We start from the raw sequence: 25,552 nt of genomic DNA, 5'->3' as shown, positions 1-25,552 counted from the left end.
CAACATACAAGGCCACTATCGTGGCTGATACTATAATTCGACGCCATTCGATAAATAAGTTGCGAGCCCTGGGCCCTCGGTCGACAGCGGTCCTTCTTTTCCCATCACGTCAGTCAAGATTGAGTGACACGGAAATCATGAGTGGGTGAGCGCTACCTCGGCCAAATTGGAGAGCTTGAACAAGTCAAAAAGAGATTTAGTTCAGCCGGTTTCTCAATTCTTTAAAGGACATGCGATGGTATTAGACTGCCTTCATGTACCCTCAGTTTCATGATTTGCGACCGGTGGTCAAGTGGCAAAGTATGCATAAAGCCACGCTAGCTATTGTCCGAGACAGCAGGGCCGTCTGTCTATTATAGGAAAGGATCAAAATCTGGACCAAAGTCCCCGTATGTACGTTCAGCTTCAGGAAGAAGAAACCCTCGAAAGTGGTGATGCAGACAGCCGATAGGCGCCGAAGGTAGCAATCATGGCAGGGTGTTGGACGGGGTTGCAAGGGTCATCTCTGCTCTGTCGCATCTGGCAATTTTCCAGAGGAGCAAAAGCAAAAAGAGGATGTAAAGAAGTCATCGGCGTCGCCAGCTAAGCTGACCTTTATGCTCTCCATGCATTGCTGGTCTCCTTCAACATGGTTCAGTACAGTCCCTTCTCTTTGGGCTGCCCGTTGATATACTTGTTCTCGAGATGCAACCTCCGTTCTTCCTGTTCTTCATCTTGATCTCGCGATAGCTTCCGCCCCGATGGCCACTCTGCCCTCGTCCCTGCCGCCCGGGGTTTCTCCTCCATTGACCGAAGAAAACGAGCATAATCATAATGGCTTGATTGTCATCATCACTTCCTTGGGACTCTTTCTCGTCTTGGCTTCTCTCGGAATCCGGATGTTCGCATCCTCGAAGCGAAGCATTCTCTTACGTGATGATTATGTTCTGTTCGTAGTTGTGGTAAGGTTGCAGCTCTGCTGAAACAACCCCGCCGGAAACTCTTTTCCCGCTGGCTAACTGACTGATGTTCAACGACCTTAGGCGTGCGCCTGCGCGCAAGTGTCTCTGGTGCTAGTCCAAGTTCACTTTGGCTGGGGCCAGTCAGAGGATTTACTTCGTTCTGCAGACTCCTCCTCTATGTTGAAGGTACGTACACCTCTCTGCTCTGTTAGTATGATGACTAACCCCTACGTGTCCTATGCACAAGGCCGGCTATGCAGCAGACCTATTGTATATCCTCATCCTAGGACTGTCGAAGATATGCACAATGCTGTTCTACCAAAACCTTTCGCTGCCTCGGACCAAATGGATGATCAAGTCTATTCTGGTGGCATGTGCGTTGTGGACATTTCTGGCAATGCTCCTGTTAGCCATTCGATGCAGTAGCGATCCTTGGGTTGATATCGACCATGAATGTCCAAGCCTTGTGAGTTTGAACAGGTTGGAGTAGTGTGAGATAAACTACGACTCACTGATCACTACTGATAGCTGCCACGCTGGCGAGCAATCAGCGCGCTCGACATTATCCTCGAAGTGTTGATTCTTTCCTACCCAGTGGTAATTATCCTGAACGTTCAGATATCGCCAAGGCAAAAGATGATAGTGTTGGGTATTCTCAGCTTCCGCATTATGTCTGTTCTTCGCCTTTCTTGAAAACACACTCCGCTTATACTCTTGTGCAGACTCATACCTCTCTCCACCATCCACTTATATTTCACCCGGAAGCAAATCCAGTCTTCCGACCCAACCCTGCTTGGAGCCTATGCCACCACGACCGCTGAGCTCCATATGAGCCTCAGCATCGTACTCTTGACAATATCATCCCTCAAGTTGTTTGTGGCGGTGTACGAAGACGAGCAAGGCTTCGCCTACACAGAGGAAATGTCCGGCTCCCATAGTAATAGTGGGCCAACTGCGCCCACGGCCTGGAAATTATCACACCACATCAAAGATCCAGCTCCTCTGCCAGGCAGAAACGGTACGGACCGCGAGCCAATCCTGCAGGGTACATCGGCATCGGCGTCATCTTCTAGGACTCCGTGCCTGCTAAAACGGACCAACGCCATCATGAAAAGTGTCCAGATTTCTGTGACGAGGGAGAGTATTGAGCTGGATGAAAGGGGAGGAGTAGATGCCAAGTCAGCAACCAATTTATGATTCTTCCTGGCTTTGGATCCAGACTTTTCAGTGCACAGGTCAGGGAAATGTGAGTGTCATGCCATAGCGTCCAGCCTTATACCGCAGGCTCGCCTGTTTCGTTAAAACTCAAATTGGATTATGAAATCAAGGCATGCAAAAATTGCAATCCTGCTCCGAGTGTTACCTGCACCAGGTGAGAGCGGTAAGAGAAGCAAAAGGGCGGTCCCACTGTTGCCGTCTCGAATGACCTGTTAGTGTAGCAACGGTAGAGCTGTGCAACAATTAGCCCAGTCAGATACGGTATGTCTTCTGGTCCACAGACAACCTGCCTGTCATCAGATTCAACAGGGGTTGAGCAATTGCTCATGTGCAAACCCGGTCGTCTGCGAGCAGGTGGTAATACCGATTCCCCACGTCTTGATTCTGCATGCATTGATTGTAATGCGGTGATGCAGAGTCCAGGATGCTTGTACCCTTAGATGAAACAGCAACTGATTAGCATCCTGCGTATCTCTTCCCAAGAGGATGGTCAAGGCTTTCCCAGCCCCTATCCTACCCTACCCTAGTTGATATGCATGGTTCCCCTCACACTGCAACCCCTTCATTCAAGACTGCTGCGGGCCCGGGGCTTCCGTCGGAGTCGAACCCACCCACCAAGGCCCCAGTCCAATCTCCATTCATATCGTGAAACCTCGGACAGGCACTATCCTCCCCACCCCGGTTAATCCCCACGAGTAACATCCTGACTTCTACGCTGGATGCCTCGATTGGGGCAAGTTTGGTGGAGACTTGACCAGGATGATCTGCATCTGTCACCACACCCCAGCAGCAACGTTTTCAACATTGGCCCTTGCCTTCAGTGCTTGACATTGACTCATTAGGTGCTCGCTGTCAAGCGGACAGTCCTAAAGCCGAGCGACCGAGACCGTTACTAATTTTGACAGCCCAACAGCACGATCCTTGCCGATCGCCAACTTCAAGCCAATGATCGCGTTTGTTGCCCGTGTTGAGCCTCCACTGTCGGAAGTCGAGCAGGGATGGAGGCAGGTTTTGCGAGTTCGTCGAAAGGGTGGGCCAACTGAGGGGTCATGTGTACTGTACAGACAATGAGGGCATTTTATTCTGAGGTATAGAGTAGTCCATGCGCTATCAGCAAGCACTAATCAACTAGTCTGCGCCCCCCAAGCCTGAAGAACTATAAGTAGAGGCTTAAATCACGCCATCGGACTCCATTATGTCCTCATCGTCCGGTGCTCTCATTGCCCACACCCTCACTTAAGCTTAACCGGTGACCCGAGTTCCCGTCCACTGGCCTTGAATCCAGCGATCCTGCTGCGCAATCGATCTAATCAATCAACCTGCCAACAACCGACCCAAGCATCAAACCCAAAGCACCAACAAGCTCCCTTCTCAACGAAAACAGAATGACCAAAACCGACCCCGCAGGCCAACAACGCCTCCTCCTGGTCAGCGTCCCGCGCACCGCCTCGAACCTGCTGCTCAAAGTCCTCAACATCCACGAGCAACCCACCCTCTCCACCAACAACAAAGGCGGCTACTTCTTCTTCGACGCCTTCACCGCCGCCGCGCAGAGCAGCGTCCTGACCACCCCGCCCGCCGTCTGGCCCCCATCCACCGTGGCGCAGGTCCGCTCCGTCTTCCAGTCATGCTTCGCCGCGCTGGAGGCCTTCTCCGCCGAGGCAGCCACGCAAGGCAAACGCGCCTTCGCCAAAGAACACGCCTTTTGGTTCGCCAACCCGGTCTCCTTCCACCCGACCGACCCAGACGATTCGCCCTCGGACGACGAGGACAGAAGCGCAGCGGACGAGAACCTCTTCCGCCTGCCCCTGCCCGCCACCTACGGCCCGACCGCCACGTTTTCGCAAGGCAACGAAACCATCTTCCCCGACGAGTACCTCCGCTCCTGGCGTCTGGCCTTCATTATCCGGCATCCGGCCCTGGCGTTTCCGAGTTTCTATCGCGCGATGCGTAAGGTTGGTGAGACGGGGTATCTGGTCGACGACGAGGAGACGCTGCGCGGCACGCTGGCGACGAATATGTCCCTGCGATGGACGAGGGGGTTGGTGGAGTGGTGTCTGCGGCAAAAGCCGGGGGAGGAGGTGCTGCTGCTTGATGCGCATGATCTCATTCATGAGCCGGCGGCGGTGAGGCGGTTTTGTCAGTTGGCTGGGTTGGAGGAGGGCATGGTCAAGTGGGAGTGGAGCGTGGGCGAGCCGCATCAGCGCAGGGGCAAGAAGGAGGAGGACGAGGGGCTTCTGACCCAGGAGCAGCGGGATTATTATGCTGCGGCTAGGATTATGTTGTCCACGCTGGAGGGGTCGTCTGGCGTGGTGAAGGAGAAGACGCCCGCGGCGGTGGATATCAGGGCGGAGGTTGTGAAGTGGAGGGCGGAGTTTGGGGAGGAGGTTGCGGGGATGTTGGAGCGCGCGGTGGAGGAGGCGATGCCGGATTATGAGTTTCTTAGGGCGACGAGGGTGAGGGGTTGAGGGTTGGGGAGGTTGCAGAGGCCTTGAATGTCGTGGCATGATAAATGTGCAGATTGTATACGATGGTTTAGATTGTATCTCGATAAAGGTATATAGTATAGCAAAGATCTTTTATAGTATTCTTTGGACCGAGAATACAGTTGCAGGCATGTATCCTACACCGGCGACACCAAACACGTTGACGCAGCAGCTGTGCCAACTGCGAACCTCTCGGACACGCAATCCCAAACAGTCCCAAAAACACAATTTCCGCCGTCAACGGAAACCCCCTCCACCGGCAACTCGCCCTGGACGTGATATCCACCCAGCCCAGGTTGACGAACAGCGTTGCCGCCGCGCACCCGGCAACAACAACAGAATATCGGCCCAGACTTGCAGCAACCCCACTCACCAAAAAAGAATGTCGTGTACAATATCCCCAAGACCATAAAGAGCCGCTGACTCGAATTCTGGAATCGGAAGCTCATGCTCCAAATCCCTGCGCTGGGATCATCCGCGACGTCCTGAAATGCATAGATCACATCGAGCATCACAACCCACAAGCAAAGGACCCCCATCATGCTGCCCGCGGAAATCTTCACCATATGAGCCTGGGACGCCAGACGAAGCCCAGTGGACTCGTACCCCCAGAGGAAGCCCGCGGCAAACATGGCCCCGGGAATGGCCTGCGAGTAGTTGGTGACACGCTTCCCAAGCGGGTAAATACAGCTGCAAACGACAGCCACGATAGGATAAGCTGGAATGCGCGGAGAAGAGCCCAGGCGGAGAGAAGAACGAGCGCTACCGCTTGGACTGCAGCGAAGATACTGGCTTGGGTTGTAGATAGAGCTCCCCGGGCCAGGGGCCGATTCGGCACCGAGACACCTTCCGGTCCAGGTCTTGGTCAAGGATATCGTTGATGGTGTTTGGAGATTGCCTGGAGCACAGAGATTGGTAGCTATCCGATTAGGCACCGAAGTACTAGGGGCAGAGGAAGGGTCTGCCAGTGGGATACAGCGGCCGCATGGACGACGCTGGTGGTACATGGAGAGTAAAGCACGATTGCATCGAGAGGATGGTTCAGCCGCGTGAGCTCGAGATAGGACCTCCAAGATGAGAGCGACATCGTCATTATGGAACCAAATGCATGCGCATGATTTGGTGGTAGAAAATGGCTATCCCGCCTCTAACATGCTGTTAGCAAGAGGCCAATCTTCGAGAAGCCAGGAGGCTAGCCTCGTACATATACCCCTCTGGTAGAACTGTTGTTCAACTGTTGTTCAGGGTGGCTTGTCCCAGACGACATTAAACTCAATAAGTATCGAATTCACATCTTTCTCTCAATCATGGAAGCAGCAGAGGAGATCAAGATCTGAAAGTCACACATTCTTGCTTGCGCGATCTTGAGGAAAGTCTAATGACTTTTTGTCGAGGCAGACTCCCAGCTTAATCCAGTACTTTGTAATTGAGAAAGACATTTTCGAAAGCTTGAAGTTACGATGTTCATCCAGGTAACGCACTTCGATCGTAGTGCATGGGTTGGTACATACTGTACAGTAGTCTAAGGTGATGCTGGAGATGAGTAAAGCAGTATCAGAGCAGTCAAACGCAACCGAGGAAAGATGCAGCTGCCACGGTCGGAGTTCGTTTCCCAGCTTGTTGAGCTGTTGGCTGAGTCAGTTGCAGGAAGGAAATTCCATCCACCTGCTCGACTCCGGCCTGAATCCGGCCTGAGATTTCTAGTGTCCACCACTGTTGACGGCCAGTTTCCTGGACCACCTCGACCATTTCGACCGCTTCTCCTTTCCTCTCAACACTGTACCACCAACTTGCCGGATTCTGATCGCGAGGAAGGACGCGCCTGCCATTGCCTTTCCAGATGACTATGTGATTGACTTATCTGTTTTATTCTCATCTCCTCATTTGACAGCACGACAACATCCTCACGAGCAAGAGAGCGGCTCTCCCGGCATCATCGCGAGGAACCCACCCGGGAAGGCTGCACCGCATCTCTTCAGAGGTAGAGACACTACTCTCAATGAATGCTAAATCCTGCTCAGAAACAGTGGTGGCCGTGAGACCGATGACCAAGCAGCACTGAAAAAATGCGACCACATCATTGAAGAATTAATCGAGGGAAATGGAATGGTCCAAGCCGGTCGCCCGATTCTTCTGCTGGCGACCCCCGCTAACATCTGTTCAAAGAAGCTTATCCACAACTATCTAGGTTCTTCGTAGCCAGCAAACCATGCTGATGTCGCACCTGCCTGCCAGCTGGAGCACAGACGAAGATGATCTTCCAAACGGTCGAACAATGTGTTGACATTACCCTTGTCAGAACTCCTCTCGGGAGGACAAGCGCGGCGATGCGACCGGGATAAAAGCATGATTTGAGATGTTAACTCAACCACGCAACGGTGTCCAGCCTCCAGGTGAGAACTTGGACGCAACCAAGATTTGCGCTCGTGGAGAAGGGCAGTCTGAGACCGGGGTGCGTCTCCGACGGGCTCCGAATTAATTCACCGGCCCTGCAGGCCAGGGGGGCCCGAGCAAGTGGACAGGGCCTCTGCATGACACGCCTCGCTGGCTTGTCCGTTGGCGACATGGGTACTAACCTGCTAGCTGGCTTCTAGTGGTTGCCGAATCACCATGGAAGCATCATCGCAACCAGTCCGACCGCCGACCGTTGGCGTTCTTGTCCGATCTCTGCAGGGGGGGATTGGCTCCCTTTTGTGTTCTGCGTCATCGGAAGGATGGTATCCCATCCAGCGTTTCATGATTGTCGGGCTACAATTTGTGGGTGCTCGTCGAAATCCCAACTGCAGTCAAGAGAGTGATTACCCAGATTCTGGCGCGAGAAGGCAGCGGTGAACTTGCGATTTTCCTCATCCTTTGTTCGCGGGAGAGTCTCACGGGGACAGATGAAGGTCGTGGCTTAAGCGATGGGCCAGATTTCGATTGGCAACCCGTGCTCTTATCGAACTCGACTGAAAAAACCAGATTTGGTTGGGTTCCCAGGTGTGAAGAGCTGCTGCAGGCGGACGCGCTGCTGGGACGGCTGCTGCCATGACCGCACTATTCCGGTGGATGCATGACTATTGTTGCTGATCAAAGGGGGGAAGGAATGCTGGGCGGTGGTCAAACCGCACATCGCCGACTGAGTGACTGAGTGGGTCAAGTTCCCTCCACCACCCGTTCACAATCTTTTACACTCCAGGCAATGCAGCTAAAGGTTGCGAACTGACTCTCTCCCCTTGAGTCCTGTCAGGATCCTGCCGGTTATGGAATAGCATCAGTCGGACCATTGCGTGTCACTGGACCCGCGATGGGCAACCCTCCTTTCCCAAGTACAGGATACGGTATGAGCAGCATTGCACTGGCTAGGACATACCAATGACACGGGAGGCCGGTCCGTCCATTGCCTTGCCGCACCAGTTTTATTGAGTTCTGTGGTTATCCGCCGGTTGCCTCGGGGGGAAGACGGATGTGAACTCAGAAGGCAGAGGGGGGAGGAAGGATGACCGGCTGGAAAGGCCCATGCAGAGACGGATGAGGGCCTACCCACTCACTCCATCCATCCACTCCCCACCCATCTTCTGCAAGACAGTTATTTTCCTCCTACATGGATTGCGGCAGCGTGTCATTATTGCAGCAGTCTCGCAGGTATTGAGAGTCTGGTCAAGCCTGGTCCAATCATTTCCCCCCTTCTCCCTGGGTAAAGAGGTTCAAACAGGGAGGATGAAACGGTGACGGTCCTGTCAAAGGTCAGGTCTCTCTTCGGGGTGTCTCTGGTGGGCCGGCCGGCCTTTGGTCGCACCCGCGAAGCAATTAAAGTTCATGGTTCAATGGGGCCCATGAGGGGGAAAAGCAACCAGTCAGACCCCCGTCGCCGGAATCGACAGGTTTGTGCTAGTCTACGTACTGCACTTTCTGCACTTTCCGGCAATTCTGCCAGTTTCTGCTGGCCCTCTCGTACCGGCGCTAGTCCCAGTGTGCAGTCTCCACTTTCGTATCCAGCCAGCGGGGATCAGACTGAACTGAGACTGAGAGGGGTTGACGGGAAGGGAAGGATGACAGCAAAAAAAAAAAAATAAGAAACAAAATGAAAAGGAAAACGTCAAAAAGAAAAGAACAGAAAAAGGGATGAATTATTATGGAATCTTTGAGGGCGGGCCCACTCGAGACGAGGACACAAGATTGCATTATTCTGCGTTGTGATCGAACCCGTCATGGGTAATGCAGTCGATCATGAACATGAGCATCATTCATGCCTGGCAGTGTCTCTAATTATTCAGCTAGAGTGTCTGTTGTGCATCTGCTCGCATTCTTTCCAACTTCGAAAAAAAAAAAAAAAAAAAAAAAAGCATCGGCTTCTGCTTTGGAGTGCAGGGTGTCAATATTGCATTATGCCACAAATGGCACCATACCGCATAAGTTACTGCTGGTGCAAGTTTAGCAGGTTAGCACCCGTGCGGTGCAGAAGAGTGGATGCGATACCCCGGGCCCGCCGTCCACCGTATTGGGACTAACCATCGTCCAATGTCCAATGTCCACCATGCGTATAGCAACTGACGGGAATGACGGGAGACGGCGTCCGCCACTAGCAAAGTAGGGCAATCGCTCTTTCCCATCCCAGCCCGCATCAAACCTCCGCTCATCGACCTTGGCTGCAATTACACGGGCCGCAAAAACAATACACCCGCTTACGGTGATGATGGAAAAAAGATCGGAGTGGAAGATGGTTGCCCAAATGGACTGCCGCAGTGCCAATGGCAAGCCATTGACAAAGTGGACACGATCATAGTGATTGTTGGGGCTGGTAGCCAACCATAACCTGGGTGGCGAGGCAATGTGCTGGCTGCACTGCGTTGTCTGCATTGCTGTGTCTGCATAATTCTGCAGCCCAGCTAGAATTATTACTGGAATCCCAAAGCAAAAGAACCTTTCCCGACCCGGTGGTCTAGCCCTTGTAGGCAGCTTCAATGGTTCGCACGGGCCTGGCCCACCGAAGGAAAGGAAGGAGATGACGAGGAGCAGTGGAACACCCCCTCCTCTTCCAAGTCTAACTGCGACTGAACATGACTAGTGTAGGTGGTTCGTTTCTTCTTCAAGCCAACCCATCGGGACCGTGTGAAGACTCATGATCCAATCCCTCGGGTCATCGATGATGGCTGCCACTGGACGTGGGCCTACGCCCTCGATACCAGTCCGCCTGCCTGGCGACACTACTTATCTGCACCTGGTCCCAGAATCTCGGGTCCACCCCCTTCCCCCCTTGATGCTCTATTCTGTTAGTGTGCTCTGTCTGTTTGCTGCTTGATCCCTGGCCTCCGACGCCATGGGTGTGGTTCAGGACTTGGTGGTACATTTCAAGTCTCTTGTAGACTCCCCCCTCTTGTTATGTGGCATTGCCACGACTCTTTGCATAGTATACTTCCTGGCTCTTGGACTGTATCGCATCACTCTCCATCCGCTCGCCAAATTCCCGGGGCCCAAACTCGCTGCCTTCACCCAATGGTATGAGACCTATTTCGAAGTGTTCAAGTCCCCGGGCGGACAGTTTCTCTTCCACTACCGGAAGCTTCACGAGCAGTATGGTTAGTGCTCGGGGTACATCTTCTATTCAATAATTCCTCGGCTGACCGTGCTCGCTGCAGGACCCATTGTACGAATCAGCCCGAATGAAATCCACATACAGGATTCCTCTTTCTTTGAGGATCTCTACTCCCAATCTTTGCCGTGGGACAAGCTTGAGCACTGGCAGCATCGGTTCGGTAACGATACCGGGCTCTTCCCGACGCCCAAGCACCATGTGCATCACGGCCGACGGGTTGCTCTAAATTCGTTCTTCTCGAAACGCACCATTACCGAGGCCACGCCGATGATGCAGGAGCAGCTGGACAAACTTTGCGGTCGACTCCGCCGGGAGTATCAGGGCACAGGAAAGGTTCTGCGGTTTGACTGGATGTGGGGATGCATTGCGTCCGACATCATCGTGCAATACTGCTTCAATCGGGGGTACCGGTTCATCGAAGCCCCCGACTTCCGCTCTCAGTTCATCCAGGCCATGGTTGATCTGCTGGATGTGGTCCACGTGGTTGCGCATTTTCCCTGGGTGTCCACCTTTATGAATGCGCTTCCGGAAAAGGTGGTCGAGGTGTTCCAACCGGGCATGAAGTCGGTGAACCATTACAACCATGTACGTTTGCTGTGAGTCCAAGGGTGCTGTTGCATACTGACCGGGAATAGGAAATGTCCAGTCAGATCGCGGAGATTCTTGCCATCAAAGCCCAGGGCAAAACGCGGGAAGCCGATCGGAACACGGTGTTTGCCGCGTTGCTGGACTCGGACCTGCCGCCGGAAGACAAGAGCCTGCGGCGACTGCATCATGAGGCTTTCACTGTCATTGGGGCTGGATTCGACACCACCCGATTCGCGATGACTGTCGCCAGCTACCACATTCTCAGCACTCCTTCGATCTATCACCGCCTTCGCGAGGAGTTGAAGGCTGCGATTCCCGATCCCACGAACATGCCGCCTCTGCAGGAGCTGGAGAAGCTCCCGTATCTGACGGGGTGTATCCAGGAGGGTCTGTTACTCCACTTCCCACTGACCAGCCTTTGTCCGTACCCTCGCTAACAAGTCCAGGCATTCGTTTGTCATATGGTGTTGTACAACGCGGTCCACGTATCTCGGACAAATTCACGCTCAACTACAAGTCGTGGGTGATTCCCAAGAACACCGCCATCAGCATGGACATCTACTCCGTGCACCACGACGAGGCGATCTTCCCCGACTCCTTCACCTACAAGCCTGAGCGGTGGCTCGGGGACCCCGTGGCGCCCGACGGCCGCAAACTCTCACGCTACATGGTGGCCTTTGGTCGCGGCACTCGGTCGTGCCTGGGCATCAATCTCGCGTACGCGGAGATGTATATTGCGCTGGCGAACATCTACCGCCGGTTCGACTTTGAGCTGTATGAGACGGGGCGTGAGTCGGTGGAGCTCTACCGCGACATGTTCCTGCCGCACGTGCGCCCTGACACGCAGGGGGTGCGGGTGAAGGTGTTTTAGCCCGAGGTACATGATCTGGGTAGTCTTCCTTTACATATATATCTATCAGAGCGACTCGAAGATGATGTTCTTAATGACACGGCCATGACTCTTGGATCTGTTTAGTGCTATTGCAGTTCAACCTCAGTCCTAATTTTAATACTGTTAATTTATAGATCAGCACAGTCAGCATTCCAGAATATTTAGTTATGATAATCTCTCCCACTCTGCAACCTCAAACCAGCTCCACAATCACCAACGAAACCTCCAACCCATCCAACTTTTTCACTACCAACTTTCCCCCCTGGACCTTCCACTGCACCTCACCCCAAACCACCTTCTCCACCCCTCTAACCTCCCAATCCAAGCCCTCAACCACCACTTCCGCCGTAGTATCCTCATACTTCAAATTGACGACACTAACCAAAGCCCTCTTCCCGACGAGGTCCACCCACCCCGCCGCATCCACCCTCGCAGCCCCCTCCCCACGCACCAGAACCCGCCTCCTCTCCACCCCTACCAAAAACCCCGTAATCTCATCACTCGTGACCACGGCCGCCAACCGGTCCGTCACTGCAGCTATTTCGTCGGAGGTCGGAAAATCCCACATGACCACCCCCATCGCCCCATGATTCACACTCAGCAGATTCATCACCACCTCCTCCTCGGCGGTCGGGTAACGCGTCCAGAACGTCTCATTCCCAAACGCCTGCGGCGCCGCCCAATGCACCTTCTCCCAGCCCACCACCTCGTCGAACTGTTGGAACGTGTCCAGCCGCGTCGAGATATCCTCAAATTCCCCGGCGCAGTCATCGCACCCGCAGCAGCCGTACGTCGCGTTGCACGGCGTGCCGTACACGGTGCTCCAGCTCGTGTTCGTGGCGACGGGGTACACATCCGACAGGATTATGTCGGCGGCGGCGGCGTAGTCCTCGTAGTAGAAGTTTGCACAGTTGAGGGCAACAGAGACTGGATGGTATGGGTCCAGGCGTTTGAGGGTGGTGTAGGCGGTGCTCAGGGTGGAAGGGGGGGTGGCTTTTCCGTCGGGTTCGTCGGCGAGATACCACAGTAGGAGGGAAGGGTGCGTGTGTAGGGTTTGGGCTTGATTTAGCATGGTGGTTGTGTTGGTGGCGGAGAAGAGGAGGTCGTATTGGAATTTGAGGTTGGTCGTGTCGGCGAGGGTCAGGTAGGGGTTTAGGGTTGTCCATGGGTAGGCGGTGTTCGTGGTGGAGAGGGCGCCCGTCGGCACGATGTGGATTACGTTGTAGTTTTGGGCGGTGAAGGTTGTTAGGGTTGTTGGGGAGGTGTCCCAGTAGAGGGTCCATTGGGCTTTGGGGGGAGTTAGTCGGTGGTCGATGGGATTGGGGTTAGGTGCGAGGTGGGAGTGGACTGTACCGTAGTAGGTATAGGGGAAGATCGAGGTCCACGTCTCTTCGGTGCTGGTTTGGTAGGCTAGTCCCCCGTACAAGTTGTCGATGCGCGTGGCGCTGCCCCCGTCGGTGCGCCGCGGGAGGCGGTAGAGTGAGGTGCTTTTAGTGAAGGTTGCTGGGTGCTTGCTTGTCGTGTTGGACGAGGGCAGAGTGGCGTAGACGGTCACGGTGTAGGGTTGGAGTTGCGCGGGGAGGTCCTGCAGGGGAATGGGGATTTCGTTGTTGCGCGTGTCCAGTGGGAGGGTGTAGTTGGTGAGGGACGTGATTGCTGTCCCGTTCGTGTCGCTAATCTCGATGTGCAGGTGCAAGGCCTGCGTGCTGTGGTTGCTGGTTGCTGTTGCTGTCAGGGGCAAGGGGTCACCGATGCGATGCGACACGCCGGTGTCGACCAAGAGACTGCCGCTGGGGTCGTTGGAGAGATAGATGCTCATGCGGGGTCGGACTTTGAGGTTGAGCAGGGGCATCACGGAGTATGAGGGCTCTTCGAACCATCCTCCCGGATTGAATGAGGCATTGCTGCAGTAAAAGGTCAGTGTTTGGAGACAGAAACCGATGGAGGTGACTTACGTCGCGCGATAGGCCTTGCCACACCAGATGTCCACCCCCGGGGGATTGTTGAAGGCAGCGCTCAATGGCACCAAGGCCAGCGCTGCGAGAATGTTCAGACTCGACCACATAGCAGCAGGCATAATAGTGAATAGACTGTTTTGAGTCCAATTGCGACTGCGTCTTCTTATCTACTGAACAATAGTTGACTAGTCGCCCCACGGCTCGGCCGATGTAACATGAAGCCGTGCGAGGCACTATCATGGCACAATGGCTTATCGATGAGGGGAACGAAGCCCTAAATTGCAACTCCTCTTCTTATCGACGCCCTCCCCGCCCCTAGCCATCTTAGCATCTTTTAGTCCCCTGCAGCTCGCCGGCTGCCTCCAATTAACGTTGCGCATGCACGGTCTGGCAGTTCCCGTGTCTCCAGTGACGATGTCACTGTGGCATTATTGGTGAGGGGAACAATATCGCATGAGGTCGGCCCAGTCGTTCAAATTCAACCTCTCCGGCGTGCAATCACTCCATCGCATCACTACCATGAGGAACGAATTAATGTTTTGGGTGACCCTAGCAGGGTCTGTCGGTTCTACTGCTGCCCGTGCCAATTCCTCCGTATGTGCCACAGACAATCTTTGACACTCTGCTTTCTAACAAATCCAGTCTACCCTCGTCTCACTCGAGCCATGCTTCAACAACAAGGCGTTCGGTCAATCGCCTGGCGAGGCCATCTTCAATGCAGCTAACGAGTCCTATCCCGATCCCAGCGTGCTGGGGATCAACGGGAGCTACACCTCATCGCAGACAGGCATCACCTACTCTTTCCCCGGATACCGCCAGGGTGGTCTGCCCGACAATGTTATCTGCGCTGGCCAGTCCATCGCAGTCCCCTCGGGTAGGTATCTATCTGCCTCGATGCTCGTCTCAGAGGATGTGGAGCTCGAAACTGTCTCCGGGGACGTGATCTACACCTACAGCGACAACACCACTACGGTGTCTGAGCTGCGGAGTCTCCCCTGGTGGGCCTTCCTGACGATCAATCGCGGCGAGATCATCTTTCCCTATCGATACACCCCCAACGACACGAATTTCAACACCTCGCACATCTTCGAGTATACCGCTGCGCTGGACCCGCTCAAGAGTCTACAGTCTGTCACCCTCCCCGTGACGACCAATGCCACCACAGGGCGACTGCACGTCTTTGCGCTATCCTTGTGGCCGGTTACCTCAACGGTGTCAGCGCAGGTGCAATTCGTGCGGCCCACCCAGAAATGGACGGAGCAGGGCAACCAGATCGTCGAGCTGACGGTCAACAATCCGGGCAATGAATGTATCTCGGGCGCAGGACTGACAGCCACGCTTGAGATGCCGGGCATTACCATGACTGAGCCCGGGCGTATCAAGCGACTCTGCCCCGGGGACCAGAAACGAGTCGACTTGGGAGTCAACGGCACCGCCAACGGCACGGCCACGATCCAGATCACTTACCAGGGTGAGATGCTGACCACCCGGACCGTCGATCTCTCCCTCGGATTAACCAACTACACCTCCGACCTGTCCAGCCTGGCTCGCCATGAGAGTCCCGAGTGGTTTGACGACGCCAAATTCGGGATCTTCATCCATTGGGGCCCGTACGCTGTGCCGGGTTGGGGCAACTCGACTCCGTGGGAGAGTTACGCCGAATGGTTCTGGTACGTTGTCCGTCGCCTACCCTATGTCCCCCCGTGGCCCTTTCACCACCCTGTCTCCCCCCAAAGAACGACTACAGCACCCACTAAACAAACAAAAGGTGGTACACCACCCACGAGGCAGCCGACAAATCCTCCACGCAAGCCTACCGCCTCCGCACCTTCGGCCCCTCCTGGAACTACGACGACTCCTTCGCCAACTTCACCGCCACCAACTTTTCAGCCAAAAGCTGGGTCGACCTCATCGCGGCCTCCGGGGCGAAATACTTCGTCCTGACGACCAAACACCACGACGGCTTCGCCCTGTTCGACACGGGGGACACCACCCACCGCAACAGCCTGCACTACGGCCCGCACCGCGATCTACTGGGGGAGCTGTTCGAGGCCGCCGAAACCCACCACCCGCACCTCAAACGCGGCACATATTTCTCGCTGCCCGAATGGTTCAACCCGGACTTTGCCCCCTACGGCTTCGCCCAGCTGCCCGGGAACACCTCGACGAGTTGGCCCGGTCTGCCGGCTGTGAACCCCTTCACGGGGAAGGAGGAGCCCTACACGGGGCGGATTCCGTTGCCGAACGTGACTGTACCCACCACTGTCACCAGCAGCACCAGCAGAAACCCCAACAACAGCACCAACACCACATCACCGACCACCCAGCCAGGCAACTTCATCGACTCACTCCTCCTCCCGCAAATGCAGATCCTGGCCCACGACTACGGCACGGACATCATGTGGTGCGACTGCGGCGCGGCCAACGCGACGGCCGCCTTTGCGGCCGACTTCTTCAACCAGGGCAAGCCGGTGGCCATCAACTCGCGGTGCGGCATCCCGCAGGCCGCCGACTTCGACACCCCGGAGTACGCGACCTTCAGCTCCGCGCAGCGCCGTAAGTGGGAGTCCAACATGGGGATGGACCCCTACAGCTACGGGTATAACCGGGCCACCCCGGCGGACGGATACATGAATGCGTCGACCATTGTGCGCGACCTGGTGGATATCGTGAGTAAGAATGGGAATTTCTTGTTGGATGTCGGGCCCCGGGCGGATGGGACGATTGTTGAGGCAGAGGAAAAGGGGTTGAGGGAGGCGGGGCGGTGGATTGGGGACCATGGGGAGGCGGTGTTTGGGACGCGGTATTGGTTTGTGATGGCTGAGGGGAATGCCGGGGCAGTCCGGTTCACCCAGGCCGAGGAGGCATTTTATGTGCTGTGGGTGGAGGAGCCGGTTCTCACAGACAGTAAGGTGGTGGTCGAGGCGCCGTTGCCGTTGTTGGTCGGGGATCGCGTGGTAGTTTTACGGGGGAATGACACGGCGGGGGTTTGGGAAATCGAGTGGGAGAAGGTCGAAGGGGGGTTCAGGTTTGATGTGCCAGAGGAGGCGTGGGAAGGCGAGAAATACTGCTGGGTGTTGAAGATTGAGTATCGGGCGTGAAGATGGCTACCAGTCAGCTAGATTTGTTGTTTGTTAACAACCTTGGAAGGCATCTTGTATGTAAGGTAAGTAAGCCAATCATCATTATGTTCCATCCATCTGAATATCCACAAGCCAATGCTAGAAAACTAAATCCTGTAGGTATCGTCTATCCTATCTTTGTCGCTGATACATCAAAATCGTATACTCGTAGTATGGTAAATCATATCCCATGCATGCCATGCATACCAACCACCCAAAGACCGATAACGCCCCGCGCTGCCCCCGACTCCAGTCCAGAAACACCTCAACTCTTTAAAAGGATGCCCCCTTCTTCGCGTCAGGCATGTCGCGCAGAACCTTCTGCAACCTGGCGATCGAGATCGGTTTCATCAAGAACAAATTAACGCCGCTGGCTCGCGCCTCCTGCTGGATGTCCGGTGACACTCCCGCCGTGAGGATGATAATGACCGTGGGCTCCAAGTGCTGAGCGCGCTCCCACTGCCGGATTTTCCGGGTGGCCTCAAGCCCATTCATGACCGGCATCGAGATGTCTGTTACTTGTTAGTGGGATTTACTTCGCAACAAGGGGAGGAGACGAACCCATAACCACGGCATCGAATGCCAAGCGTCGGAAAGCGTCAGTTGCTTCAAGCCCGTTGGACACCGAATGGTATTGAAGCTTCGACTTTCTGACGGCCATTTCGAGGAGCTGTCAGTCTAGGTTAGCATGCTGTATGTAAAACGAAAGCAGGGGCATCCGACCTGGAGATTTATAGCGTTGTCTTCCACGAGAAGGACTCTGCGGGGTCCAGACCCAGAGTTTGGCTGCCGTCGCTCAGTCGCTTGATCGTCCACGCCATCCACGCCATCCACGCCGTCGGCCATTTGACTGTCTCGCGGAGATTCCATTTGCTTGTCATCCAATTTTCGAGTGTCGGCATGCTGAGGCCGGGAGCCATTCATTGCAGGCTCTGACAACTGGATCTGAGCGTCAGGAGAAGTGGATAGTGTTGACTGCATTCGTGCAGGAGTGTTGTCTCCGGAACTTTCCTTGATGTCGAGGCACGTCTCGAAAGCAGTGGCCAGACTCTTGGGGCTCACACTAGATTACCTGTCAGCATTGACTACAACGCGTCGTCCTTGAGATTTACTCACGGTTGGTAGAAAAATACAACATCGTCCCGGTCGCTCCGGAAATCAGCAGCCTTAGAAGCGTTCGCGCTCAGCACGATCAGCGGGAACCCTACGCTGGCTGAGACTGATGGGGAGAGTCCGCCAGGTCCAGTAGCCTCGGGGTTGTAGTTCCTACTGTACTCATCCTGAGTGATGATGTTGATATCTGCCGGCTGTCCTTCTAGCTCTCCCGCCGTCAACACCTGCAAGCCAAACCAGTCGCTGATCATTTTACGCAGGTTGGCCACGATGTTGTCCACAAACTCCGGTTTCACTTTCAGGTCGTTGGCGCGGAAAGTATTCGTGAACAGTGCGACAGTGCGGCCTTGCAATCTCTTCTTGAGGGTCTGGTACCTCGACGACGCCAGCGATTTCTCTGGTCTGTCGGTGATCATGGTTACGGGGATTAGCAGACTAACTTCGGTTCCAACACCAAGCTCGCTGTTAAACTCGATCTGGCCGGACATTGATTTGACGATCTGGTTCACGATGTGCACACCCACGCCTAGCCCCGGGGACATAGTGTCCTCTTGGACGAATGCCGTGTACAGGTGATGCAGAATATAGTCTTCGGACATCCCGCGACCCGAGTCCGTGATAACGATCCGGACGGCAGGGACTTTCTCATTTTCGAGGAGCATGCTATCGTTCTCCATGCGTAGTCGGATACAGCCCTTCTCAGTATACTTCAATGCGTTGCCAAAGAGGTTCATGATGACTCGGCGCCAGGCGCCCGGGTTGACTTTGCAAAGCCAGCTTTCCTGCCACTGAATGTCGACAATAGTGATAACATCCTTGAGATTCCCTCTAGCCTTCTTCTCCTTCGCTTTTCTCTCTTTCTCGGGTTTCGTCTCGGTGGTTCTCCAGAAAAAGTCCTGGCCCGCGACCAAGCCTTCGACTACTTCCTGCACAATAAGGCTTAGGTCCTCTTCCTGCTCCGGCGGGCCCTGGGATTTGCTGGTACGGCGTTCTTCCTCATCCTTTGACTCATTCTGCTTCTGCGATCCCTGGGGATCGTTCAGCGCATTCATCTTGCCGTAATCTAGCAGGTTGTTCAGGGTGTCAAGCAAGGTTTTGCCGCAGCTAGAGACGGTCTCCAACAAAGGTCGTTGGGTGACACTCGTCGCCGTGTCGTTCAGGAGTTCCAATGTACCCAGGATGCCGTGCAGCGGTGAGCGTAGCTCGTGCGAGATCGACGAGATGAAGTCAGCCTTCGCGCGGTCGGCCGCCTGCAAATTCAGCCGCGAGATCTCTGCCATCACGCTGTTGCTGAAGGCCGCCATGTACGTCAAGTCCTTCGGCTCCGACAACACTCGGCCTGGATCTCTCGTCCACACCACATTGACTGCGAACCATCGGTTGCGCTGGAAGTCCCACAGAGGGAAAATCGCGATGCACCGGGCACCGGGCATGACTTTGATGAGGTCCCTAATATCCCGGTTTTCTTCCTCGATCATCGCATCGTGGGGTTGCTTCCCTTCCAGGCCTGCATCCTCTCCGCGAATATGGGTCTCCAGTTCCGAGCTGAGCGCAGTACCCTCATAGCTCATTGTGATTGTGCCGTCCGCATCGATATGGAAGATCTTTCCGCGCGAATAGCGGTCGATGATGCGACTCACCAATTCGCTTGAAAGTGAAACGTAGTGTCGATCGCTCGGCTCGTGGTCCTGGGTGAGACCAGCGTTCGTCGAGTGACCGAGCACCAGGGTGGCGGAGCCAAGATTCTGATCCTTGGCCGGTTTTTTCCCGGGTGTCACTTGGCTGTCGCCCGAAACCTTCCGAGGGCTGGGATTGCGTTCCTCGTGCAAGTCGCTAGTTGAGCCCATCATCTGCCGTCTCGCATACACTGACGCATCAAGGAACATTGTTCCTTCGACATCGAGGGCCTGATGAATTAGATTTGAAGCACGGCCGAGGATCGTTCGCACATTAGACGGAACCAGCGATTCTTGTAGACGACTTGTCGTAGGGGAAAGCTTCGGACGAGTTGGTCGTCCCTGCGCATGTGAGCCTACCGGGCTCTTGGTCGGCTTGTCTCCCACCTTTCCAAACCTATGTACAGTTGAGTCCGGGCTACGGCCACGCTTTGCATTGTAAGAAGGTGTAGTGTCATCGTCCTGACGCTCGCTAGTGGACGGTTGGAATGTATAGCCTTTTTCTTTGGGGGCTGTGTGAGTATTGTTGTTGTCGTCGAAAGGCTTGGAATTATCCCCATTGCCTTCGGCAGACTGAGAGGGATACCCCTGCTCTCCTGGGGATCCGGAGTTCCTTTTCGGAGAGTGACTCTTGTCTGAAGTATCGCCGTTCAAAGTAGGACTCTTCTCTGAATTGACACCGCTGTCTGGGGATGAGTTGATGTCTGAGGATGGGCTCCATGTACCCTTAGGAGACATAGGAGTGTCATCTTGATCCTCAAGAGACTTTGAGCTGATCCCAAATTGCTGTAGCTCCGATTGATCTTGTTGTTCCGGTTGGTCTTGCTGCTCCGGTTGATCTTGCTCTTCGTCCGAGATATCTTGCCGTTCTTCCGACCCATTTAGTTGCAATTCTTGTTCATCGGACGGCGGCTCTGTCTCGCTTTGCGATGTCTCCGACCCTTCATGTTGACCAGAGTCATCCTCCGAGTCAGTAACAGTAACCTTGAGGTCATCGAGACGATTCTTAACCTCCGACATGTCCACCAAGGCATCCCCCGCCTTCTTTATTGGCCGTCCATCCTGATTTTGGCTCCATTCCCCAAGGTCCGACTTGCCATTGACAAACAAAGCCAGGGCCTTTACCATCTTCTCTTCCCGATATTCCTCACGCATCGCTCGCTGGGATTGCAGGTGGTCGATCACGGTCAATGCCAAGTCTCGTACGCAGACGATTTCCTCTTCGACGAGTCCATCCCGAGGTTTGTCATCGATAACCACCAGATTTCCAATCACATGCTTTCCAGGGGACACGATCGGCACCGAGACGTAGAAGCGGTTATGCGGATGTCCGGCCACGGATGGATGGTCGTGAAAGCGGGAGTCTTTGGATAAGTCGCGCACCATGAAGAGGGCCTCAGGGTCCTCCACGGCGGCCTTCATCGCATGATCGCACATCTTCATGTATTCTCGAGACATCTGACACACACCAAGCCATAGATTTCCAGATTTCGCCTTCGCGTTCGAGTCCTGCTGATGATTATGGTGCCTGCGGAGGTCGTAGCGTGGCGTCGCCTCAGCTACTACGTATTGGGTGGTTCGATCGAAGAGGGAGATCAAGGCTCGCTTGGCTTTTAGCCGAAGTGTCGCTAGCTGCGCGAAAACGGTGAGGACATTATCACGAGACGCGTTGGCTGATCGCTTTTTGACGGGAGGGATTCCCCAGTAAGGGTAGAACCTTTGCCACGGAGAGAACGCGTCAGCGCAAGGATGAAGGAGAGGAAATTTGCGACCGTTAGAACGGGCCCGTGTCTTACATATGCATTTCGCGTTCGCGGGCTCCTTCGATATTGTACGTCAATCTTATCGGGCGTCCCGGTTCCTCTGCACCCGCCCCTTCTTCATCGCCAGGGATTTTGGCAGCATTTTTGTGGTCGCCCATGGTGAGTGAAGGGGAGGGAAGGCACTGGTGTTGGAGGGAGGTTGATAATTGAAGGTGGCGAGACGTTCGCCTTAGCGGTTCGGGCGGTTAGATTGGATCACGGGTCAAAACGGCGTTCACCGTCCAGGGGCTGGATGTTGATTTTTAGCAAACAATGTTGAACAGTAAGTTATTTGTGGTGAGAAATCGTTGAGATCGCTGCATTGCTGTTGTACAATTGGCTCATTCCCCACAGGATCTGGTTGTGCGGGGAAGCATCAAGAGGCTGCATCAAGATACTGCCGCCGGCGTGATCCTATATATTTCAAAGAGCATGGAACCCTGAATGGAGGTCGCGGGCATGCCGTCATGACAGCCACCGAGATGCCCGAATGGGGGACTAGCGAAGGGGACAAGACCCACCCGGGGCAGAGCTTTTGGGTGGGCAATCAAGGCAGCATGAGGAACCGCCCCTCGCCAGTGACATCATCGGGCCCGCCTAGAAAAGAAAAAGTGATCCATCAGACTTCGCCTGGCCCGAAACGCAAGGCAGCCCGATACGATAAATAGGGTCGTAACCACCACCATGGTTCACCCCGCCGTCTCCCCTCCCCCCCTAGCTGGCGCCCTTCCCACCGTCGCAAAATGGAATGAAGACACAATGCATGGAGGGCGGCAAATGATGACCTTTCCCGGTACACTGGTTGTCTCTGGGTGCTCAGTGAGTGTCTACAGAAAGACACACTGTCGATTGATCGAGAATCGAGCGGAACCATGTTTCCCAAGCCACCGATCCCCGACCGCAGGGTACAATGAGGGCTAGTGGCATTCCCGGAAAGATCCGAACAAATAGTCGTTCGGTCGAGTCAGTCAGGAGACGGACGAATTGAGCCCCTGGAGGGCGGTCGACCGCACTCCGAAGAAATCTCCCAAAGAGGCCTAGTACAGTACATGGAACTGAAGTATCGTCACAAGTCCGCATTTGGTAAGCGGCACTTTTACCAGCGAGTAGGTATTCAGGTCCAGGCTCAGTCTCAATTCCCCTTCGGAATGGTTCTAGTCCGGAGGTACTCCGTACTCATCATAGCCATTCCCCTCTCAGTGCAGTCTGGGCAATGTTCCGAGCTTTGAGTTTTTATCCATTCTGCATCACCTGCGATCCGAAGTGGGCTTCGATCTCAAAACGGCTGCCCTTCGTGTGGGCCGGGTACTTCCCCTCCCTTTCCAGGAGGAAGCGGCGGCGCGCATTGGTCAAGACTACCGTGGAAGTCACATTTCCGATTGATCTGGAATAAGAAGGGAACCCGTCGATCGTGAGCATTAGATCGATCCAGCCCACTGGCAGGTTAGAGTTCAACTACTCGTTAAAATCTCAACTGCATTAGCCGGCGAGTCACCTCGGCGGGGGCAGTGACGTATCGGTCAAAACAGATGACGTCGAACCAGCATCCAGGCCCACGGCTAGCCCTTCTTCATAACCATAACCACAAAAGCATTGTGATGTATGACATCCTACTTGCCTAGAAGCATGAAGGTCTCGTCGTCCCCCCTAGGATTCAGGTGACAGCTCGTCTTCGTCACATAGTAAATCCGTTGTGCTGTGTCGAATCCTTGTTGTGCTGTGTGTCTTCAGCCTCGCCTCCCCAAGTATATCATAGGAGGACGCCGCTCTCAACATGGATCAATGCTTCGTAGAGCGGGACCGTGTAGGTTGCATCTCGATTTTCCCGGCTATTCGCGTGACGATGGTAATATCATAGGGGCCGCAGGAAAAGTTATCCGAGCGGGCCAAATTGAGATCGTCACTGCTACCGTCTGTTCCGCACATCCACTGGCACGTCTTGGCCGCGGAAACGATTCATCGGATAAGTGACACAATAATTCTAGTTCCATGTAATACTGTATACTGAATGGCAGCCTCGCACGGAAGATCTGCAAAACTAAACCCGTTGCCTGGAGATGACAGTGCTTCTCAGCATTCCAACGCCAGGAGGACAAGGGAGACGCATGCCAGCTTCCAGTTGCCGCACGTCATGATCTCCACTACACCATGAGCATTTTGCTGTGTATTTTGTTATCTGTTGCGGCTCACGAATTGGAAGTCACAGCTAATGCAACTCAGGCACTGTGCCGTAATCTCTCAGTCGATCAATCTGTGCTGAAAAAGGCCAGGGTCCCATACATCTGGACGCTTGATATCCTAGGCGTGCACGCTTCATATCCTCGGAGCATTCTGTCTTTCGCTTTTGACTGGACCGCAGTTGCGTATTATGAGTATCTGGTGCTTACAAGTCCATTCAACTATTTCCTTATTGTGGGCATGGTGTCATCTTCGAAAAGCGCAATCCAAAATCTGGGCTCAATCGGGGAAACGAAGCTCTCAATATCGGCTGCCCTCCACTGAAAAGCATTTGTGTCGTGCTGTACACTTATACAGTCTGAATGCAGCACAATCAGAGCAGAGCCGGTCGCCACGCCACTAGGCATGTTGCATAGTGAGCACGAGAATGGGCGGAGAGAGAGTGACCTGCGGCTCGGACGTTTGGTCAATCCCATTGTGAGGAAGTTTAGATTCGCAAAATAAGATAAAGACGATATCACAAATCAAACACTTACTGATATCGGAGCCTCGCTGCTCTCAGGCGTCTGAGGTAGTACTTTCCTTCCTGAGCGCAGGTACCGGCATGGAAAGAATGCCCGAAACGCAGTCCACTCAAAGCAATCATGCAATAGCCATAACCGACCCATGCATAGTCAGGCTGGAATCATCCACTGCCACAGGAGCTCTGGTGCTGAGAAGAGGCCAACCATGACAGTTGATGAGCACATCTTGTCTTTCTGTGCAGTAGTCAAAGCTTGAATTATCGCGGTGCGAGGTAGAGCAATGAGCAGCTCGTCCCGCAGACATCTTCTCCTTCAGACAGTCTCGTCGTAAAAGTAATTCAGTGTTCAAACTGCAGCCTCGATAAATAAAAGGAGCTAGATCGAACCGTCCAGAAGCGAGATCTTGGGTAAATAAAAGAAGAGATGGGAGTACTATGGAAGAACAGTATAGGTACTAGGTGGGACCATATGTCGCACTAAACCCCATTAGGTCACAGTTTGACGGGTGGGGGCTAGGCCTAATAAGGACATCGGCCAGGTACCATGACTGAACTTATTCACTACATACTAACTTGCTACCTCTCCATCCCTCCTAGACATGTTTCCCCGCACATTGACTTCTTCCAATCCAAGCTTCGAACCTGACTGGGACTCACCAGAAGTCTCACCGGATGGGGCCTTCTAAGGAGATTACTCTCTGCTACCCTGGTATTGGGTTTCACAGTATATATTTGCTTGTACCTCTGCTGCCTCTGCTTCCTCTGGTCCACAAAATATACTGACTGACAATCGGTCCATCACAGAGCGACAAATAAAGACTTCATGCAACCTAGCCTCCAATTATGACTGCAGCAACACCCTGGAGCTACGATTTATCATGGGTTCAGTTGCCATCCACAACAATGAAGTCCGAACAATTTCAGCCCTTTGTTCGCCAAGTGCAGTCGCTCAAGCGACCGGAGCAGCGTCAGAAAGCTCAGTCGACGACACAAAGCGCAGGTTACCCTCCAATCCGGCACATTACTTCAAACCATCGCGCGATGCTCTTTGGTCTTGGCAACAGGGCAGATTGCCCAAGCAGCATGAGTGTAATTCAGGTACGAAGACGGCCGTTCTGCTCATTTTTCAGTGAATTCGCGGCTCCCTCAGTATCGCAACCTCAAGAACCATACTGAGCATTACAAAAGCTGGACTAGCTTATTCTAATCTCAGGTGGCTAACGACCAAGACACCATTAGAGGATGGGGAAGGGTGCTTTTCAGCAGTACTGGGCTTATATGCTACTTGCCCGGGTCGCAGCAAGACAGGCACCGTGCATACGGCAGCCTTGCCACGACGTTCTAAAGGAAACCTGGACTTTCTAGCCTGTGGCGAGTATCCATTCTTTCATGCTCGTGTCTCGCCGGGAGCCTCGCTGATATTCGAGCTTGTCTCTCCAACGTTGACCAATGCCTAGCACTCGAAGCACGAAACAGCAGA

The 25,552-nt window shown here is 54.2% G+C and overlaps 7 protein-coding genes across 7 annotated transcripts; 4 read left to right on the top strand and 3 right to left on the bottom strand.

Annotated features, from left to right (window-relative positions):
- Positions 1-278: 278 nt before the first annotated feature.
- On the top strand, positions 279-2,138 carry BO82DRAFT_420780 (uncharacterized protein; the record flags this gene model as incomplete). Its single annotated transcript, XM_025640141.1, has 5 exons — positions 279-941; positions 1,023-1,127; positions 1,189-1,407; positions 1,470-1,612; positions 1,664-2,138. Exons 1-5 carry the CDS (start codon positions 741-743, stop codon positions 2,136-2,138), a joined length of 1,143 nt encoding a protein of 380 aa, XP_025489236.1. The 5' UTR covers positions 279-740.
- A 1,094-nt stretch (positions 2,139-3,232) lies between these two features.
- On the top strand, positions 3,233-4,862 carry BO82DRAFT_356834 (uncharacterized protein). Its single transcript, XM_025635843.1, has one exon. The coding sequence runs from the start codon at positions 3,545-3,547 to the stop codon at positions 4,625-4,627; it is 1,083 nt and encodes a 360-aa protein (XP_025489235.1). The 5' UTR covers positions 3,233-3,544; the 3' UTR covers positions 4,628-4,862.
- BO82DRAFT_146402 (uncharacterized protein) lies at positions 4,592-5,990 on the bottom strand. The gene has a single exon (XM_025630122.1). It carries the CDS (start codon positions 5,650-5,652, stop codon positions 4,783-4,785), a length of 870 nt encoding a protein of 289 aa, XP_025489234.1. The 5' UTR covers positions 5,653-5,990; the 3' UTR covers positions 4,592-4,782.
- Positions 5,991-9,944: 3,954 nt separating this feature from the next.
- BO82DRAFT_316102 (cytochrome P450) lies at positions 9,945-11,699 on the top strand (the record flags this gene model as incomplete). Its single annotated transcript, XM_025632567.1, has 4 exons — positions 9,945-10,203; positions 10,264-10,805; positions 10,856-11,195; positions 11,255-11,699. The coding sequence occupies 4 exons, from the start codon at positions 9,945-9,947 to the stop codon at positions 11,677-11,679; spliced, it is 1,566 nt and encodes a 521-aa protein (XP_025489233.1). The 3' UTR covers positions 11,680-11,699.
- A 487-nt stretch (positions 11,700-12,186) lies between these two features.
- Positions 12,187-13,777, bottom strand: BO82DRAFT_394193 (uncharacterized protein; the record flags this gene model as incomplete). Its single annotated transcript, XM_025638723.1, has 3 exons — positions 12,187-12,987; positions 13,054-13,604; positions 13,656-13,777. Coding segments are annotated over 3 exons (1,473 nt in total), but the record flags the coding sequence as incomplete, so codon positions are not given.
- Positions 13,778-14,177: 400 nt separating this feature from the next.
- BO82DRAFT_394192 (alpha-L-fucosidase) lies at positions 14,178-16,759 on the top strand (the record flags this gene model as incomplete). Its single annotated transcript, XM_025638722.1, has 3 exons — positions 14,178-14,252; positions 14,301-15,328; positions 15,427-16,759. 3 exons carry the CDS (start codon positions 14,178-14,180, stop codon positions 16,757-16,759), a joined length of 2,436 nt encoding a protein of 811 aa, XP_025489231.1.
- A 294-nt stretch (positions 16,760-17,053) lies between these two features.
- BO82DRAFT_289863 (hybrid sensor histidine kinase/response regulator) lies at positions 17,054-21,490 on the bottom strand (the record flags this gene model as incomplete). The annotated part of the gene is made up of 7 exons (XM_025631667.1): positions 17,054-17,298; positions 17,342-17,450; positions 17,504-17,630; positions 17,721-17,843; positions 17,897-19,933; positions 20,336-21,286; positions 21,366-21,490. The coding sequence occupies 7 exons, from the start codon at positions 21,488-21,490 to the stop codon at positions 17,054-17,056; spliced, it is 3,717 nt and encodes a 1,238-aa protein (XP_025489230.1).
- Between the last annotated feature and the right edge of the window lie 4,062 nt (positions 21,491-25,552).

This window comes from Aspergillus uvarum (genome assembly GCF_003184745.1).
Source record: "Aspergillus uvarum CBS 121591 unplaced genomic scaffold BO82scaffold_50, whole genome shotgun sequence".
NCBI classification, from domain to species: Eukaryota; Fungi; Ascomycota; class Eurotiomycetes; order Eurotiales; family Aspergillaceae; genus Aspergillus; species Aspergillus uvarum.
Note: the sequence above shows the minus strand (reverse complement) of the source record. Positions and strands in the feature narration are given on the sequence as shown.

Bases quoted from the DNA above. Each gene is read 5' to 3' on its own strand.
- BO82DRAFT_356834 (XM_025635843.1), top strand. From the start codon at position 3,545: ATGACCAAAACCGACCCCGCAGGCCAACAACGCCTCCTCCTGGTCAGC.
- BO82DRAFT_146402 (XM_025630122.1), bottom strand. From the start codon at position 5,652: ATGTACCACCAGCGTCGTCCATGCGGCCGCTGTATCCCACTGGCAGAC.